The sequence below is a fragment of the Centrocercus urophasianus genome, unplaced genomic scaffold, assembly GCF_019232065.1.
Source record: "Centrocercus urophasianus isolate 14NV4802_14NV808 unplaced genomic scaffold, USGS_Curo_1.0 seq_22, whole genome shotgun sequence".
Taxonomy (NCBI): domain Eukaryota; kingdom Metazoa; phylum Chordata; class Aves; order Galliformes; family Phasianidae; genus Centrocercus; species Centrocercus urophasianus.
The window spans coordinates 5825219-5845132 of record NW_024884778.1 but is presented as its reverse complement, the minus strand read 5'-3'; the positions used below and the strand labels follow the sequence as shown (position 1 = coordinate 5845132).

Sequence of the window (19914 nt, the reverse complement as noted above, 5' to 3'; positions counted from 1 at the left end):
ATTTCACAGCTGTTGATAGGCCTGCATGGGCACAATGACATAGCAGATAACACACGCCGTGATTTTCAACAAGGAATTGAATTGGTTGCCTAATTTTCATCACACGCACAAACATGCGCCCCCAAAAATGTCACACGTCTTTCTTCTCCTGGTTATTACAAATAGATCGCTCCTACAGGCAGATGCCAACCTGCCATTAAGGATATCCAGGTGTTGTGCATTGATTATCATGTCTTAAGTTTACCTTAAGTTTAAAGCAAAAGAACCAAGTCAGCCAGAAAGAAAACAAATAAATGAATTAAATCTATCTCTACTGAAGTGAACTCAGCCTGATTTTTGCCAATAAAATAACAATCCCATCAGCTTCAGCTTGCCTACAACCTCAGTATGCTTTTCTTTAGGCAATCATTTAAAGCACACAGTTCACGTGACCTGAAAGAACCATTAGGGGAAAATTTGTCTGGTTTTCAGACTTCTTTGTAGGGGAAAAAAAAAACTTCCCAAAATGGTGGCTATTAGAAAGCTTTTACACCAAAGTGCACATCCATTACTGCACACAGAAAGTAAAAAGTCATCGTGCACAAACTGACCAAAGCCCAGTGAATATTTTAAACCCTTTATGGTTTTAAACGACACCCAGCCATCTCCTGTTTTCACATCATTTAGTGCTGCTGACACAAACAATTTATTAACATGCTCTGGGTCACAAGTCAACAGAGCAACACTGAATTACAGAGGATGGAGAAGTTTTTCTTCTTCTCACTTCTTTATTCTGTGAGGCATTTACGCTGTGGGACAGAGAGGGCATCGCCTACAGCTCCTATAGGTGCTGTACAAATAGAGATGACACTGCCCCAGGAGGGTGGTGAATAATGGACACGGACATATCCCTGCCATTCCAAGCCCTGAAAGAGCTCCAAAGGCTCTCACAGAGAAATGAAGGATTTTGTGGAGCACAAGGAAATTCCCAGGCAGAAAGTACAACACAAAACATTAGCAAAAAGCAAATCTTGGCAATCATGGCTATCACGGGAATTTTCCTGGAGGAAGAGAAGAAAAATAAAACACAAAAAACATGGCCCAAAGAGGCAGAGAAAAGGTTTCATATTAGTTCTCTCCTGTCCAATCTTGCAGACATTTTGCAGCCCCAAATTTTACATAATACTTCAACACCAACAGTGAAATAAGAAGAGACTTGACCTGGAAAAAAGTTGCTGCTCAGGCAAAATTTGTGCTCTTCCCCCCCTCATTCTGAGCAAACAGCATAGACAGGGTATCATATGTACAGGTCTGCCCAGAAGCATTAGCTATTAGTCACCTCTTTATAACTGGTCATCTTAGACAACAACTTTAAAGACCTTGAACAGTTCCATCTCTGGAACCTTAGGGGCTTCAGTGTCACAAAATGATGAGAAGCCCCACGGGGTTGCTTCCCACCCACAGCCATTGTTGCTCCTCCATCCAAAGCCACATGGATGCAGACCCATCCCAATGTCTCCTTCACTACAAGGAGGAAGAAAGGAAAGCTGATTAAGAAAATTTCCCCCACTCCACTCCTCAAATTGAAATTTTACGATTAGCGGAAGGGCTGAATGAGTCTCAGGGAGGACACTAATCTCAATTATTTTAATAGGATGGAACACAGTGACATTGGCTGCTAATGAAATAGACCCTGCCTGATAACTAGTATTACTATTATTTTTAATTTTATTTTCAAAAAAGAGAAGAATAGCTGGCATTCACTAGTGAGACCAGTCCAGTCGCCAATTAATCTCTGCAAAGCAGCACACCTCCTAGCTGTTCTGTGCATGACCATTTCTGCAGCCCTGACCACCGGTAGAGAAAATAGCTTGTTGAATGAGCTGCTGCAGAAATCTTCCTGTCACGAAGGACTCATTAGGTCAGCAATAAAGTGATTTATCAAAGGCTTGGATTTCAGCCATCAGCCTCACTTGTACAACAGACTCCGTTGCAGTGCTTCAAGCAAAAGCTTACAAATTACCATCATAATCTTGTAAGTATGCCTCATCCACAGCAGCCAGTTCCTGACCAGTGAAGTGAAAGACTTAGAAACGCAATTCTTTTTGACCTCTATTATATGCTGCCAGCCATCCAGATGTGATGCAACAAGTTGAACAGATATTAATACTTCTGAATGGTGATGAAAGAGAGCTCATACTCTGGAAGAGATGCTGGGAGCAGTGTGAGACCTCTCTATGCAATCTTAACTTTTCCTGAGCCAGTCACCGTGAGCTTCCTTTGCTGGATCACAGAGCCCTGTTGCAGGGAAGCCTTTGTGAGAAATGGATGGACTGTCATCCTGCACCAGACATCAGCTCAGCCCCACAGGGCAACTGGCCTTCCGTAAACCAACATGACTTGGAAGAAACTTTCAGTTCCCTCAGATTGAAAACTGCCTTTCCTCAGTCCACCAGAGCTGCGTTTGTGCACAGTTCCTGTTCTCCCCATGTTCCTGAGCCAGAGGGACAGAGGGGATAAAGTGGGGCAGGAGGGAAGGATTTATTTAAACAGTTGAAAACCTAAGTTTCCATGGTCAAGATCATCAGGGCTTCCACCCATCACACGTTCAACTCTTATTTTCCTTGCAGAATAAATTTCATTTTCTCACCTAGGATGAAGGCCCACTGCTAAGCACAGCTTCAGGAACGGGCCAAGCTGACTCAAATACCTGCCCACACAAACAGGCTCTATTTAAATTTCCATTCTCTGTGTTGCCTCTGACTCTTTTCCACCACAAGCGGAGCCCTGCTGTCTCCTCACCACCTCTCTCTCTTCCACCAGCCTTTCCCACTAGAATTTTTTCCCTTCTGCCAATATGCTCCTTCCCCTCAGGATGTGGACTAAGTTACATCAGCACTGAACTTTCAAACCTGAAATGTTCAAGTGGATTCAAAATTAGACAAAACAAGCTCATCCATCAATAGCTCTTAACGTCAAGATCTCTGAGGGCAGGGGTGGGGTGGCATGCAGGCCACGGCGCACAGTCAGGAAACAATGAAAATGTTGTCAAAGAGCAATTAAGTGTGCTCCTGTGACAGGTTTGAACCACAGCTTTTTCTAAGGTGAGATTATTTTCATGAAACATTTAAGGTTCACCCAGCACCAGCAACATCAAGTGCCTTGTGCACACAGCCCACACCTCCTCAGCAACTGGAGGACCCAAATCTCTTGGCTTTGTGCCAAGTGGAAACTACATTTTTAAGTAACACTTCTCACCTTTAATCATGATTTTCAATGTGCCGAGTCAAATGTCATGCTCTCTACTGCTGGGCAGCCCTCTTCTCTGCACTCTGATCATAAATTAAGCAGACAGATGGAATTTGTTATCATATAATTGAGCCACAAGGCATAGACATAAGTAAAAACTCCTCACTTTTCTAATATTAATATAAAATCACTTGTGGTTATCCAAACATTCATAAGAAATAATAACATATTTAGAAGTTTAACGAGAGCCTCATTCTAGGCAGAAGAGTATGTGTAACTTTCAATTTCATGGCCCTTAGCGTTATTTCCGCACACAGTGAATACTTTAATGTGTGAATCCAGCCAGATTCTGTTGCTGCAATCCTACCTGGTAGAAAAGTCAGGGGCTAAACCATAAGAAGCAACAAATAGAAGGAAGGCAGCAGAAGAGGCTGCTCAGCAAACAACGCATTTTCACACTCACATAAAAGCACACCAGGTGAGATTTGCCATAAGGTGAAGAACGTGGCTGTAAGCCAGGTATAAAAATGGAAATTAAAAACAGCGTTAAGAATCAAGTGTCTGAACACTACAGGTGAGCTGGTGCTTGCTGGGCAGCTGAAGGGCTGAGTATGTTACTGACTGAGACAGCTGAGATTTTGAACAATACGTGGGGAAAAAAAAAGATGTCAGAGAAACTGGATGGCCAGCATAGTTCTCCATCCACCCTACCTCCCCTCTTCCCAAATGAAGAGAGCAAAGAAGAAATTCAGTACAGAGAATTGTCAGTGCCTTCACAGCCGGGAAAAATGCTTTTGGGTAAAATGTTATGGATAAAACATGAGGAATGAAAGACTCTGAGCCAGTTCCTGAGTGCAGGCTGCACCATACACCCACAGCTGGTAAGTCCTCCCAACAGCTACAAGAAATTCCAACTTGTCTTATTAAACCATCTCCTATACCTGTCAGCAAACTAGGAACAATATGAAATTAAAAACGCATTACCTTTATCTGCAATTATCCCATTACAGAAGCAGAGAAGCGCTGCAGAGGCAGTCAACACATTTTTACCGCGTAAGTGCTACATGAAAATTGCAGGCAGATTTCCCACCCTTAGAAAGATGAAGTTGGTCATCCCTGAGCTTCTGCTGGTTTGTGACAGGTCAAATGGAGCTGTGAGAAGGCTGAAGTCAGGGCCTCCAGGTGATTTGCACTTTGCCTACAGGAAATTCCTCTTTTCCCTCATCACTGCTGCCTTTGTCACCTGTAGGAGATTATTCAATAGGTATTTTGTGTTTTCATCTCTCAGCTAAGATTCATCTTCCTCCAGCACAAGCAGGCAACTCCAGAAAATTAAAGGGCACCTACTGGTCTCACCTCTTTCTGGAGGGCTTGTCCACCTTATTTCACCTCACATGGGGATGGTCCTCAAATGGGACAGTAAAAGAACAGATTTTTATCTTGTAACACTGATGAGAAATGCACTTATCCCACATTTCTTATGCCAGGCTGAGAAACCAGCTGGGGGATGAGGGAGGGGGGCAGATGTAGTAGATGCAGATTGAAGAGCATTAGCTAGACAGGTGAATATGGTGGGAAATCAAGAACAACCCAGCCCATTTCCTCAGAGCCCCAGGCAAACATGAAACTCTTCACTTCAAGAATCACACTTAAATCTTTTGTGTGTGCCTACTTCTCAAGTTGTGGTGGATGTTTCCATGCACCAAGCACCAGGGCATAGGAGCTCTGACTTTTGTGAGGACACTGGGGCTTCCTTGTTCCTTTCCAGAGCTGGGAGTACCATGCTCTACAGCCCCACTGCTTCTTCTTGTCTTTATTGAAGAAACAAGATCACAGAATGCTGAGAGCACTCAGAGCAGAATTTACATCCTACTTGGGCTTCTGGGCTCATTTTTTGTTACGGAAGTATCAAAGCATTTGGTTTATTTCTGCTGAAGACTGCAATGTTCTTGTCTCTTTCCAGTCATGCAAACTGGAGTCTTGCTTTGTGAAAATAGGGTAAAATGTTGATTCCAGCTTTTCTCATGGAACAGAAGTCCCCCCTTCTGCTCACGTCTCCCAGCAGAGCCTCAATCCAAAGGGAAAATGTCCTTGAATACCCCCTCTTCTTTGAAGTGCACAGAGCTTTCCCCATCTGCCATCTGAGCATAGACGTGAGTCCAAGCCTTGTGTCAACGCATCCCCAGCCTCCTTTCATAACGTGGAAATGACAGCGGTGGCTGCATGCGAGGCTGAAAACAAATGAATAAATGAAAGTCAACAGACTGTAGGTAGAGGCACAGGGGTTGCATAACAGAGGCACGACAAGTGCACAGATGCAGCACAACAAATTGGGTGCCCACTGGATTGTCAGGGCTTGCTTCGCAGGGATGCACCTCATTGTTTCACCAGCACAGCTGTCAGCTGATGAATTATTCCTAGTGAATGAAGAAACAGAAAAAGTGTTCTGCCCATCCTGTGACTTGTACAGAACACTTGGAGGGAATATTTTGTGATTTTTTTAGGTAAATTGGGTGGTGAATTATTATGGAATTATGCCTTTTCCCCGCAGGAACAGAGTTTGGAGATATCATAGAAAATCCTTACTATATCAATGTCAAACCCAATAATACTCTCAAAAAAAATTATTGCCAGCTGCAGATTTGGAAATAACATCACACTGAGGGAAGTACTCTGAGAACAGGGAATGCCAACCTGTGCTCCTTTCCCAGCCCCGAGCTGCCCTGATGCAGATGAGTTCTGATCTGACAGCAGACACCATGTTAGCAGGAGGTAGCACACTCAAGAAGGAGAGACAAACTTGTTGCCACTGTATGGCTGCTGAATGTCACTCTTTGCTCCTTTTGTCCCCCTTTCAGATGTCTCCCTTGCCAACCAGCCCTTTAACCTCAACTGGAATGTTTTCTTTTCATCCCCTTTGCTTACAGCAGCAGAGGAGGTGCATATGAACCAGTGCTGCTTTAATAAACATGGCAACAGCTTCTTAAATAAACAGCGTGCTCCTGTGCTTCATCCCCCTTGCGCAGAAACACTTCTTCAGCTTCTTTGTGTCTCTTTCCCTCCAAAACTTCAGCAGCAGCAAAGCAATTAATGAGAGTGAAGTAATACCGCATAAAGCAGCCCTGCTTCACACTGAGCAAACACAAATCACCTCTGGTTTCAGAAGGAGGAATGCACAAACACTTAAAAGCTAATTCCCAAACCCACTGAGACAAAGACAGAGTTAAAAGACTCAAAACACCTGAGCAAGCAAAACAGTCTCTTATCCCTCACTAAAGCAAACACAAAGACAAATTGCATTCACTCTTCAACCTGGCAAGCCAACCATAATATATTGCCTGCCACAGCAATGATGATTGTTCTCATGCTCTCCACCTCAGCCTGATACGTACTTGGCAGATCCATAACTCTTTCAAGCTCTCCAAAACAAACATGCGTGTGCTTGATAGAGAACTTCAATTAAAACCTTCCTGGAAGCACCAAAAGCCTCCCATTCCCAGCACAATATTGGTTGCAGCACACACCTCAGGAACAGGGCTTTGTGGGTCAGGTCCAAAAGGCTCCTATGCTTTGTGTTAGGATTGCTCATAGCTGTGGGCATTCTCCAGCATTCCTGTCCCTTGTCCCATGAGGACCACAGTGGATTCACCTGTTTATTGGTAGGGAAAAAAAAAAAACAGCAGTCTGTGGCTGTGCTTAGCATGCATGAAACCTTGTCTCTAAGAGCTTCTGCTCAGCTTGGCCCTGACAGAGCTGCAGGGCCTGCATTTGGGATGGTTCATATGCTCCCAGTGAAATATTCCACCTTTCACAAAGGATAATAGCTTCTGCAGCCTGTGAAGTGTGACAGATGTGTTCTTCTATCCTTTACACAGCAGTGCTGACTGATGGGCTGCCTTCCTTTCACTGCTCAGCTTGGCCAAATCCAAGGGATTGCTCCATTCTCATGTGTGCTTTCTCATCCTCTCGAATCTCTGTGCCCCATGCCTCTCCCCTGGGCAGGTGGTGGAGTCACAGCCCCTGGATGTGTTCAAGAAACACATGGATGTGGCACTGAGGGATGTGGTTAGTGGGCATGGTATGGATCAGTTAACAGTTTGAATTGGTGACCTTGGTTGTCTTCTCCAACCTGAATAATTCAACGATTCTATGATTTTCTTACAGTACGTAAGAACTGTGGGGTGTATTTGTTTTAGATTCTCCCAGAGGCATGCTGGAAGATGGCCTCCCTTCTCACTGATTTCTTATGTGGTTTTAAATAAAAAGTAAAAATGTCACCTTGTCACTATTGACCCTGATTTGTTATAGGTCCATTTGTCAGGACTAATATATTGATGCAGTGTCAGCACAGTGGAATTTATGCTTGCCTTTAAAGACAGGTTCATTTCAGAGACCCATGGAGCTCCAGTTACTGAGCCTTAGCCTTGCCCCCACCCTGTTAGTTTCCATAGGAAAGCCTTCTGCTGCCTCTCCATCGGGAAAATGTGAAACCCATCTCAGCCAAAGCCGTGCTGCAATGCAGGAACTGCTTTGGACAAATGTACACAACAGTCCCACCCGGTCAGTCCTGGCCATACCTCCAGGATCTGTCTCCTCCCTATTCCTGCTGTGTCCCCAGTGCACAAGCTTCTTCACTCAACGCCACAACCATGGTTTGCAAGAGTGAGATTGGGATCTGCAGCTCCTCCAGGCATCTCGTAGCAGCCCGGCGAGCTGACAGCAGCCATAGGCAGCTCCAGGCTAATGTCACAGCCACAGCAAATGGCTGGTGGAGTCTGACCTAGTTTTAACCCTGCTAAATATGCAAAGACAGCAAATGAGACCGTGCAGGGAATAGCAGCCCAAGGTTTTCACCACATCATCACTTCTCTGCTGCTTTGTCTATAACATTCTTACATGCATCTCACATCAAAACATTTCCAATGCCCAATATTTGAGTGGAAAAACACAATTACTTGTGAGGAGTGGGCTGTTTTTGTTAGTGTGTGTGTGTTCAGAAGCTAATAGGAAGGTGGAATTGATGGAAGTTTGACACTTTAGCAAAATATAAGAACATTTAGAAAACTTTTCACTGTCTTTTGACAGGAAATCTCTCTTCAGCTGTTTATCTCTCCAGTTTGCTTCCTTTTTGCAGCGTTTTTGTTCTTCCCTTAGTCACCGAGAGCTAAATGCTACCCTGACTATCATTCTGACAGGTCTTTTTTATTATTATTATTTTTAAGAAAATGGATTTTCGTGCACTTGGTTTTTATCTTTACTTCAACATCTGCCTTTCCCTTCATGTTTCAGGTTTGCATCCACCACAGAAAATACCAAACTTCAGTTTCTCCTGATTCTTTTTTAATTCTAGATCATTTGTGTATTTCTTAGCCACTTCATTGCTATGGAAACACTGTTTTATTTGAACACATTGTTCTGTGTACCTGGTTTTTGGCACCTTTCAATATAGAATTGTGCTTGCTGACAGCACTGTGGAATTTTTTGAGGGTGCATGTGGCACAGCATTCTGGTTTGCATCCTTATAGTGAGTCCCACTCAGCCAGAATCTGTTGACAGTCGAGATGCAAATACATCCCATCACTCAGAACACACATCTGGGCCTATGGAATGCCATGGCAAGACAGGGAATATTGCCCCGGTAGAGGCTCCATAAGAACTCGTGGCAAAAGCATAAAATAAAATGTAAAAACCATCATGAGAGAGATGTTGAACACATCTAGATGAACTGATATCCCCAGAATAGATCCAATTTCTAACCTGGAGAACACGAACAGAGCAAGCAGAGAAACACTGGGAAGACATCACAAAGAGGAACTCCGTAAGGATGGAGAGATCAACACAGGATGAGAAGACACAAGCAGGCTTTGAGTGCACCCATAACACACAAGTGGCATTGCCATTTGATAGCACATATGGAACATGTCTTGGCAATAGAGATCCTTGTCGGGGTGGTTAAGAAAAAAAGCCAAGGATTGGAAAACCATGAAAGCCATTAATGAGCAGACTGCAATTTTTGTTTTTTCTGGCATAAGTCGAGACAGTGCTGGTCATTATGACTCCAATGAACATTCTTGACCTCAGAAAGATTCTTGATTAAATGATTACAACTCCAACTTCAACATAATTCAGGCATATGCTTGTATGCTTTCCTTAACAAAGCTTTCCTCTGAATCAGGATCTCCATGATTACAGTCAACTAATTATTTTAAAAGCATTTTCATCTGGGCTCCAAGCAAGCAAATTAAATACAATTAATGTGGGTTTGGCAGGACAAAAGTTGCTCTATTTTTTTTTTTTTTTTTTTGCTCACAACTGGAAAATCAGTTTTTGCAAAGAAAACTTGATGTATGAAATCTGCTGGTGCAGCTTTTCCCCATTTTCCTAACATTTTCACTTTTCTGCAAAACTGTTGATGCAATGCTACTGTGATAAATGAAATCCCAAATCTCACAGCATCCTGCCTCTAGTAGAAAACCTTGTAGCAAAAGGAGACTGAGAAAGAATGAATTGCTGTCCTTCGCAGTAAAAGTTGATAAAGACAAAGAGTGTGCTGAAAATAAAGGTATCAACAGTACACCACTTCATCAAGGGATGTGACAAGACAGTGATATAAATCATGAGATGTAGCAGCTGTGGGAGAATTCAGGTAGGAAGGCAAGCTGAAAACACGGAAAAAAAAAATCCTCAAATGTGGAAACACATACAGAAAACCAAACCTCATTTTGGGTGGAAGTAAAAATAAACACACATCCACTTTTTAATGAAGCTTACAACAGCTCTCTCGCCTTTTACTCAGTACTTTACTATGAAATTCACTCGACTTTTCTCTCCCAAGAGGTATCATTATGGATAATTTTTCACAATGAAACAGGGTCTAAAACAAGTCCAAACCTTTAGTCAGGATGTGCCTATTTTCAGCCCACTGAACTTGAGTGCATCCTTTTCATAGGAGAAATTTTAAACTAAAAACTCATGAGACTGTGTGGCTGTAATACACATGTCAGTAAGAGAAAGGATGAATAATTTGGAAAGGCCATGAAGCTATGTTTGAAGAAGGAGCTATACATATTAAATCGTAATTGTAATAAGGAGAGTCAACCTGATTCAGTGAAGAAATCCTTAGTGAGCAGAGGGATGAGAATTTTTCCCAATACTGAAGCAATTCAACAGAAGAAGCAATGACCATAAATTCTAATATTAATTGCATACAGAGATTAACCATGCTCAGGGACTGGGCAGCATGGCCAGTGGGACAGTGGTACACCCACAGGTATGTGGTCCTTCATGCAAGCTTGCTCCAAGCTCTTGACACAGGCTGTAGATAATCAACATTGTGCGTGCTGTGTCACATTAAGCACTTCAGAGCTGTTTATCATTTGCATATTTTTGCATTGTTATTGCACAATTAAACTCAAAACTTTCAGATTGATCTGTCCCCAAGGTACAAAGAACTTTCAATCCTGCTAATTGGGCAGGGAAAAAAGTGTGTCACACATTAGGAAAGTTCTGTTAGCAGTTTTGTTTGTTAAGAACTAAGCTTTGTCAGGGTAGAAAATATATATATTAAGTGATAGCACGTCCTGCTTGTATAAAGTGATATTTTTCAAGGAGCACTGAATATTGAGTTCAGACGTTTTCTCTGATTCCAGCAAGACTTCTTTCTGACATGCCCAACATTTTGTCTATAAACATTTGTCCCATCAAGTTAACCTTTCGAACACAGAAGGGACTGGTGAAGGAAAACAGATGTCTGAAACATCCTCAACAGTGCAGCCACCTCAGCAAGAAAATAAGAAGGCACGACAAGAAACATTTGCCATATATTTTCTTATGGTCTTCTCTCTCTGTTACTGTTATTAATACCATGTTAATAAGACACACTGGGATCATCTTAAAACATATTCTAACCTCTCAGTACATTTCATAGAATAATGAAGTCAGTACTGTGAATCAGCTATATAAATCTTAAACTGCTTTTAGTTTTTATGTCACATCTGGAAACCCACAGGATATGGTACTTTGGTGCTCCTTCAGAGAGCGACTCTTGGCTTTGTGTGGATCCTGAGGTTGCCCTCCTCTCTGCTCTCCATGCCTGTGGTTGGGACCTCTACTTCCACTGGGATACAGAACAGGAACATGCTGACCATGATGCTGTACAGAATGTCAGAGAAGCTGCTTCATGCTCTTGGATGTGAGCCCTGTGTTACACAACTGCAGTTCAGAGGTTACAAAGACAAGGGCTTTGCCAGCAGACTCAATGCTTCAAAGCAATGCAACAATTGTTGGATTAAGTAGAAAGGAAAGAAGTTGCCTGGGGGTCTCCAAAGTGAAAACAGGATCCAGAAGAATGTTACTGAGAAACAATAAGCAAAAACTGCACATTTATATGGAACAAAAGCTCGAGTCCTCAAGAAACTCTCCAAGTTGCTTCCGTATCCAATCAATATTTTCTCTAGCACATATGGGATGAGCCTCAGCCAGCTTCCTCCCCCAGACAGTCCTGCTGCTGGCTGTCCTCAGACAGAAGCAAGATAGCCAGTGCAGCAAATCTTATTCATATTAAAGGGGTCACCAGGCTTGGAGGAACACTCTTGCCATACATTTCCTGACTCAGAAAATTACTGCAGATACATCCATATATTTGTCCTTAGCTCACAGCAAATGCAGGTTCCTACTACTTAAGCCCAGTCCTCTAATAACAGACAAAATCTGAAGACTGAAATTTCTAAAAATTTGCAACTGAAAGAGAGGAGATTTAAGGCTGACTGTAGATGAGACAGGAGTGAAGATAAAGCCTGGTCTATGGCAGCCACATAAACAAGGTCTAATTCCCATCTCCTACAAACATGACTTGCTCTTACACTAAGCACTGAAGCCCCATCAGTTTAGGAATGGGCCCAATAACTTTGGCTGGTGCACGATGCCAGCCATTTGGATTTGCTTGGATATAGCCAAAGAGAACACACTAGAATAAAGGATTTCACTGCAGAGCATTTTCTGCTCTTCTCTCCCTCTTGCTGCATCAATCCTCCTCAACAGCTCTCTTTTAAGAAACCAGTTGTTGCAAAATTAAAGCTGATTCCTTGAAGAGAGGAAACTGCCTTCATTTCAACTCCACCATCCCAAAGCTCAGACAGCTCTTTGAAACACCTCATTCAATTTGCATGCTGACAGGGATTTGCTAAGAGCCCTCCTCAGCTCCCCCTCACCTTCCCAGGCAGTCAGCAGCATCAGCAGTGGGTTCATCTGCTGCTACACTGAGAGGTGCATCCCTTTAGCTCACACTATCACTGAAATGGCTTTGTGCAGAGATGCCTCATACGCTCTGAAGTGCAAGTACTGGAGCACGCATTACCTTCCACTGACTGCCCAGAGCTCATTTCTGGTGGCCCTACACCCAGAGATGCAAAGTTAGCTGGGCACTGCATTCTGCTGAATTAGGGGGGTAATAAATATTAATAAATAATGATCATTACAGATTTGTTTTGAATATAAACTACAATATGAGAAACTACTCGTAAGTTAATCATCATTACATTCATTATATAGTTCATAAACAACTGAAGTGTCTGAGCTCAAACCAATGGATAAACCTCACTCGATCTTAATGGCATTTATACTATTTACACATTTATATGTATACCATATGTATACATGTATGTATGTATACTCTGCTATATATAGATATAATATGCTCAGAGCCATACACAATTATGGGTATTTAACTGAAAATTCACACACTATTCTGCAGATCACTTCCTATATGTTAATATAAATTGTTTGTTTTAGAAACAATCCTGCAGTTAGCACAACTCCATCTGGGAAGGAGCACGTGTGCAGCCTCTCCCTCCCAGGCCCTGTAAATATCAAGAAACATAATTATTTTAAATATTTTAGAACTGTGTCCACATTTGAACTTTGCATTTTTTAAACTTTGATGGCCATTTATTATTTAGAAGAGCATTGCAAAGGGTAAATTTCACATCACAGCAACCTGTTTGCTAACTGCTGTTGAGTTTGAAGACATGGTCCAATGGCTTCTTGTAGGAATTTAGAAGAGGATGTCCTATAAAGACAGAGCCACTGTGTTCTACAGACTCAAAAGTATCTGGCTGCAAGCTAAAGGCAACAAAAGCAGTATTGGAAAAGAAACACAAATGCCTCAAATTGTGAACAGCAGACTCGGAGTTAGAGTTTGTGTGGCAGATTTTCATAACATGGTTAATCCCAACCACTGAACTTCTACAGGTGCTAAGCAGCATTGCTTGTGGCAGCATGTATTTTATACTCCTTTCTGTCCTGACACCCATCGATTTTCCATTTGCATTGCATTTTACTGCCTCTTTGTCACGTACTGAGGAAGTAATGCTGATGGATTGGCACCACATCCAACTCAGAAAATGGCATCGTCAGACTCACGCGATTTCAAACAACTGCTGAGTAAACTGAGATTCTAGTTTAGTTCTTACTATTTTTTTTTAAGAGATGCAATCCCAAAGGCCGAACAAACACACATTTTACAGATGGCAGGTCATAAATGACATCTTTTCCTGGTGCTATTTATGATAGCCAAATAAATGAAGCATATTATGAGCCATTTATAACGTTCTTCGGCAGAACAGTCGGCCAAGAGACAGAGCTGAAAGCGTGTTGCAACAAAAGGTACCAAAGTGAGGAGGAGAGCAGTATCTATATTTACTACTCTGGTGATAAAACAAGAATTGTGCAGCAGATGGATTTAACATGGGATCACTATTAAATAAAACACTGGCTTCAGTGCCAAGAAATGAATATTCAAGGAGGAGGGAAGTAAGTGAAAGTGTAAAAAGGTGAATGGAGCTCAGAAGTTACTTGTAGCTTCAACCACGAAGATAAAAACCCACATAACTCCTCTTGCTGTTAACAGCCCCTTATCTGCAGACACAGACTCCCAAGTTCAGGTATTAATCGACATATGCACAAATAACAGGACTGAGCACACTGGTGGCACATGATCTCATCACGTAATAGTGGTAAGTAAAAATGATGTTAAACTTAAAAAAAGGGAAATAAAGAAAAACGAATAATATCGATTGGCTGAGCTTTTTCACTTACCACTCCATAAGCTTTTCAGTTCTTCGTCACAAACAAACTCAAATTCATCCTTTTGGCAGCCCCTTAATGGCAGAACACTGCTGGACAAAGCATCAGCCAAGCTGCATTTTTGAAAAAAGTGTTTCTTTTCATTTTTAGAAGTTTTGAATAATGTATTTTACAGTCATAAGTAAAGCTGGAATGAATTAAAGGGAATACAGCTGCACCGTGGAATATGGAGCTGCAATGCTCCTGCTTTAACTCCAGCTCCGAGTGGGATTGGAAGCAGTAGAAAGAACACAACCACCACTAAAAAATTAAAAGCAACTAAATATTTTTCCCCAACTTTCAGTATTTTTTATATTGAATGTTCCTACAATTTCAGCATTAACAATGCATGATCTTTGTCAGCTTAAGACTGGAAAAAACGTAAGACTCATTTATCAGCTCTCTAGGACCACTTAAACTATGTTACAAGAGAGGGCAAACAGTAGTAGCAGCAGAGGACAAAAATTCAGGAGTCAAACCTAAAACATCTGTGCATTTCCTATAGACCCAAACACACCCTTAGAGACTTAAAGGCTGCACCCCAGGAATAATACTGAACTCTGTTCCACTTAAACCCTCAGCTTCTCCTTATTCTGGGGAAGAACATTTCATATTGGAAAACTGGGAACTTGTGCTTTATCACTTGTCAAATATTACCATGTTTAATGGATGGCCCTTGGAACCTGCAAACCTACTACTTTAGACAAGGGATGAATAAGTAACGTTATGGTGTGGCTCTTCCTTCATCTTATCACTACACTCATATGTATGCTTTGTATGGAAAAGTTTATTTGATAATAAAAATAGCATTCACAGACTTTCTCCTTCTTTGTTGCTACATCATATACATAGTGTCTGTTCCAAGGAAAGAAGCTCATACTGGGTAAGTCCACGACTACTCATCCTAGTGTTATGTATAAACCCAATAAGTCAAATAAAGCTATGAACAATGTAGTATTTATATATGCATAGTGTTTTATAAAAAAGATTGGCCCACATACTGCTTTTTCATCAACACAGAAAAGAGCATCATGTCAATAGCACATTGCAAGAAATGATGATTGAAGAACATAGACTGCATACATGTGCTTAAGAATATATAAGCAGGCCCACCATGAAGAAAGAAATGATATCTGAACGAACAAAAGCTTTAGAATTACTTATATAGTCTCCCATTTTAAAACAGCTTTACATACCTGATTCAGTTTACATTAAAATATATTCCCCTGAATCGATTTGTTCCATTTTCAGAAATATAAACACGTAATCACATTCCTCACAGCTAAATTTTGTCATAAATCCTCTTTTATACAAGAAAAAGGCAACAGTTTTGTGGTTTTTTTTCCAACAGGCTCTATTAATTACAATTTAAACTGTACACACAATGATTGGCCATCTTCTTTCTTGGTTTTGTTTTTACAGTACCATGGCAACAACAGTGATAGACTTGCAATGTTTTTGTGTTCATATGGAAAATGTGAAACAGTATACATGTACACATCAATGCACTGTAAAAAGCAGCAGGTTACTTTAGTGGTCCAACAGTAACGGCAAACATTTTGGCTCAGCTAGGCAGTAATCCATTAAAATCTCAGACCAAAACTACAGCAGACTTACCACACAACTTGCAAATTTAAAAACACAACTTAGAAACTTGCAGGTTTCCCTTTTGCTGCTGTTCTCAGACTCAATTTTACAGCATATAACCAGCATGGGTAGGCTTCTACAACCAGGTTGTCCCACTGATTGCCTCTTTTTGCCTGTGTTTTTCCTTTGATACACCTTTTTTTTTTCTTTTTTTTCAGCAAGTGCACTCCTTTTGTCTCAGTAAGGATGAACCAGTAAAATAAAAACTTAAATACGGAGCGAGAAGAAGAGAGTTTGTCTGAATTTGGCAAAATAAGAAGAGCCCACTGGTTTTGCCCGAGCAGAAGGAACACACCTGCTCCAAGGGAGGGCTCCCCACCGCATCGCCTTCCCGGGATCCCACTCCCTTCCCTTGCTCCAAAGCACACACGCAATACCATGCACGTTCGGGTTGCTGTCCATATACATCTAGAAGATGAAGAGGGCTGCGGTGGCTGCCTTAATGAAATATCGTTAAGTGTTGCTGAGGCTAATGAGAGATCAACAGCCTACGTTAGTGTGTGACACAGGCATGGTGGTTACCAGTCTTTCTGCCTTTGCGCATCCTGTAGAGGGGGCCTGAAAGTATAAACTGTTCATGGAACAAACTAAAAATTCCTTATCGCAAATCACCTTGTGCTGTGTGGGTTTTTTTTTTTTTTTTTTGTTCTTTTTTTTTTTTTAATTATTATTTATTATTATTTATTATTATAAATATCCTTCATTGAAACAGTAGTCTCTTCAAACAGTTCTTGCAATTTTAGGAACATTTTGTCTCTTTCTTTTTAATTCCTTCAGCAGGAGCGCTCCATTCCTACTGAGATGAACAATTTTCTTCCTTCCCCACCCCCAAACCTTAAAAAATATTCTACATACAGTGTAGCAGTGAGTCACTAGAGAACAGTCTGGATCAAATTATTCCAACTTGGTCATAAAATCCTTTACCTATGTTATATTACTGGCTACCCCCATTTACTATATTGGGGAGGGGGGAAAGTAGCCCGATAAAGGAATTACTCTTAAGAAATCTACAAAGAATGTAGAAACAAAACTTTATAATCCTTTAGGACCAACATTTGGCAAGTAATTAAAAAAAAAAAAAAAAAAAAAAAAAGAATACATTGAAAAATACTTTCTTTAATATTATACATCAGGCACAACACTTTTTTTTAAATGTTTTTTTTTCGTTATAAGATTTCATCTGCATAAAAGGTTTGTAGAACCAGCGGGTGCCTCCTCGCCTCGCGGAGACCGGGTGGTTCCAGCTCCCGTGGCGTGGGGAAGGCGGCGGGGACCCCTCAGATGCTGAGGTCGGTGCTGCACTCCTTGTAGGGCCGCCTGCGCTGCTCGGTTGGGTGCCGGCGGCTCGCCTCCTGCTTCCAGCTGGCATCTTCCCTCTGCCTGTGGCCGGCCCGCTCTTCCCTGAGCCGCCGCTCGGGCGACCGCTCTCTCCGCCGGTCGGATGATTTGGCTCGCCTGTCCAGGGAGTTCTCCCTTCTCCTCTCCGGCGACCTCCTTGGCTCTGTGAGTCTCTCCAGTGAGCGCCGGCGCCGGCCGGGTGACCGCTCCCTGCGTCTCTCTGGGGAGAGGTCTCTCCTCCTCTCGTGCCGCTCCCGTCTCTCCAGCGTGTTGTCGGCGCTCCTCGTCCCTTCCCTGCGCTGCTTTTCGGGTGACCTCCTCTTCTGCCCGTTCACCGCCGCCCTCTCTGGCTGCCTCTCGCGTCTCCTCTCCGGTGACCGCTCCGTCCTCCTGCCTGGCACGGTGTCGTTGGCTTTACAAGTCCCGTTCCAAGTGTGGTGTTCGTTGGGATGTCTGCTAACCTCTCTGCTGCCTTTTAGGTCTCTAACGTAAGTCCGCCTGTCCCCATGTTGTGATGATTTGTGAAGGTCTGGTGGATAACTGGACTCCAATGATGGGTGCTGCCGTCGGTCGGATGGCGTGGGTTTCATTTCCGATACATTTTGTGAACCTGTGGCGGGACTGTTCCTGTCACTGCTGGGGTCTGAAAGAAAATAACAGCAAAGCGTTTGGTACCACAGCCTTCCGCAGCGCCGTGACACCACTTAGCACTCTTCAGACTTCATTAGTGACAAAAACAAACAAATGTTAAAGCAGTCAGTGAGGGCTAACCAAAGCTTTCGTTAATTTAACTGCGAACAACGGAGTTACAGGTTAGTACTGGTGCTGCTCTGTTCTATGCTGTGCTTTGGTCCAGGCCGATAGCATCGTTATGCTCTTCTCATCATGGGGCATTTTACATTTCCCCCATCCACTTATGCTACTTTCACTCCAGTGAGGATAAAAAAAAAAAGGTACTTTGGGTTGTTGGATTTTTTTGTGATAGTTTCCAATAAAGAGGGGCCTAAGGGCATAACTTTTTTTTTCTTTTATGGCTTTTGAAAGCCTTGCCTTCCTGTTGTGGAAGGCCTTGTTTCAAACAGCAGAAAAAAGTGCGGAAAACAGAATTGATCATTATGTTCTGACCTTGCAAAAGAACATTTTGAAGGTGTGAGAATTAGACTGTAATCGTGCAATTTCCATTTTAAGACATTACTTAATCTTACTTAATTCTGCCACGTTATGAGAAGTCCTAGGGTAGATTTTGGTTTTGCCACAATGATTCAACAGATGATGACAGAAGGTATGGTTTTTTCGTATCAAAGCAATGGAAAGGTATTATAATATGTAGAATGGCTTTGATTAACACCTAATCTCCAGCTCATTATTTTCATGTAAAATCCAGCTGAGCTACCTCTCTAACCCAAACTGCAAAGCTGAATAAAACCTCAGAACTGAGCCCACAGCCCTGCCCTCCAGCTTAGCCTCAATCACTCACGTCATTTGGAACGATGTTTATGAATGATTCATTACAGACGTGGCAATCATTAAAGTAGCCATGCTGACTTAATGTGGGTGCTGCTTTTATTTGTTACTGGTTTTTGTTTTTTTTTTAAGCAATTTCTGTGGGGCAGCTCGGCCACTGCTGCTACACTTCCTTCAGCCCATGCTGACCCTGAGGTGGGCTGTCCCAATGGCAATGACTGAACCCTCTGCAGCCACGTATGGGGACAGATTTCTTTTTTTCTAATTTTCTCCCTTTAGTATTCCCTCCCCCATGACAAACACTATGCATACTGCTTGCTCCTGCCACCACAGTGTTTCCCACCTGCTGACATCTCCATTCCTTAGCCTGGGAGGGTCGGTGTGGGCATGGACCATTATTTTGGTGATTTCCAAGTGAAACCCTTATTGCGACTCACGTGTGTGCATTTTTGCTCATTAGTTTTCCCAGGCAGGACCATACCTCTTTTCCATAGCTGTAAGCACGTGGCTTGCAGCAACCTGGCTATCACACATGGTACAAGCGAGGCTTAAAGGTGTTCAGTGGTGTACTTACAATTCAGGGGACGCAGGGTGCTCGGAATGAATTGCTGTACATATAGAATATAGCGAAGCGGAAAGCAATGTGAGGGAATTAGGCCACAGCACAAAAACACCTAATATTGATTTTAGCTACAAACCGTAGTTTGATTATGGCCCATAAGGTAGAAGCAAGACTCCCCGAGCTTGTCATTTCTCATACATGCAGCGATATTAGGAGGTATCATCGCTGAGGAAGGAAGAGCCCAGCACCAAGAAAAGTAAGAGAAAGAGAAAGAGAAAAGTAGAAAATTTAGATTCCCTATATTAAAGGTGAAAGAAAGAAAAATCTTCATATTTTATCTTAGAATAAAGAAAGTTTATTTTTCCAGTCAGATTGTCTAGGCTTCACCCAAATATAAGGCTGCAAAGACAGCGGTTGTTATTATTGTGACATAAAGAGACATCTAAGAGGTGATTCGATAACCCAGACAACGAGAGCATCCATTCTAAAAGACAGCTGGAACAGCGACACAGAATGTCATAGAAAAAACATTAACAATCAAACAACGACGAAAA

The 19914-nt window shown here is 42.2% G+C and overlaps 1 protein-coding gene across 18 annotated transcripts in view; it reads right to left on the bottom strand.

Annotated features, from left to right (window-relative positions):
• Positions 1 to 15116: 15116 nt before the first annotated feature.
• Positions 15117 to 19914, bottom strand: part of MAGI1 (membrane associated guanylate kinase, WW and PDZ domain containing 1) — a 291392-nt gene continuing 286594 nt past the window's right edge. For all 18 annotated transcript variants that reach the window (XM_042823242.1, XM_042823236.1, XM_042823237.1 and 15 more), the window contains one exon: positions 15117 to 17977. In XM_042823242.1, the coding sequence (XP_042679176.1) occupies positions 17274 to 17977 (704 nt within the window). In that variant the 3' untranslated portion in view covers positions 15117 to 17273. The remainder of the gene's footprint in view (positions 17978 to 19914) is intronic.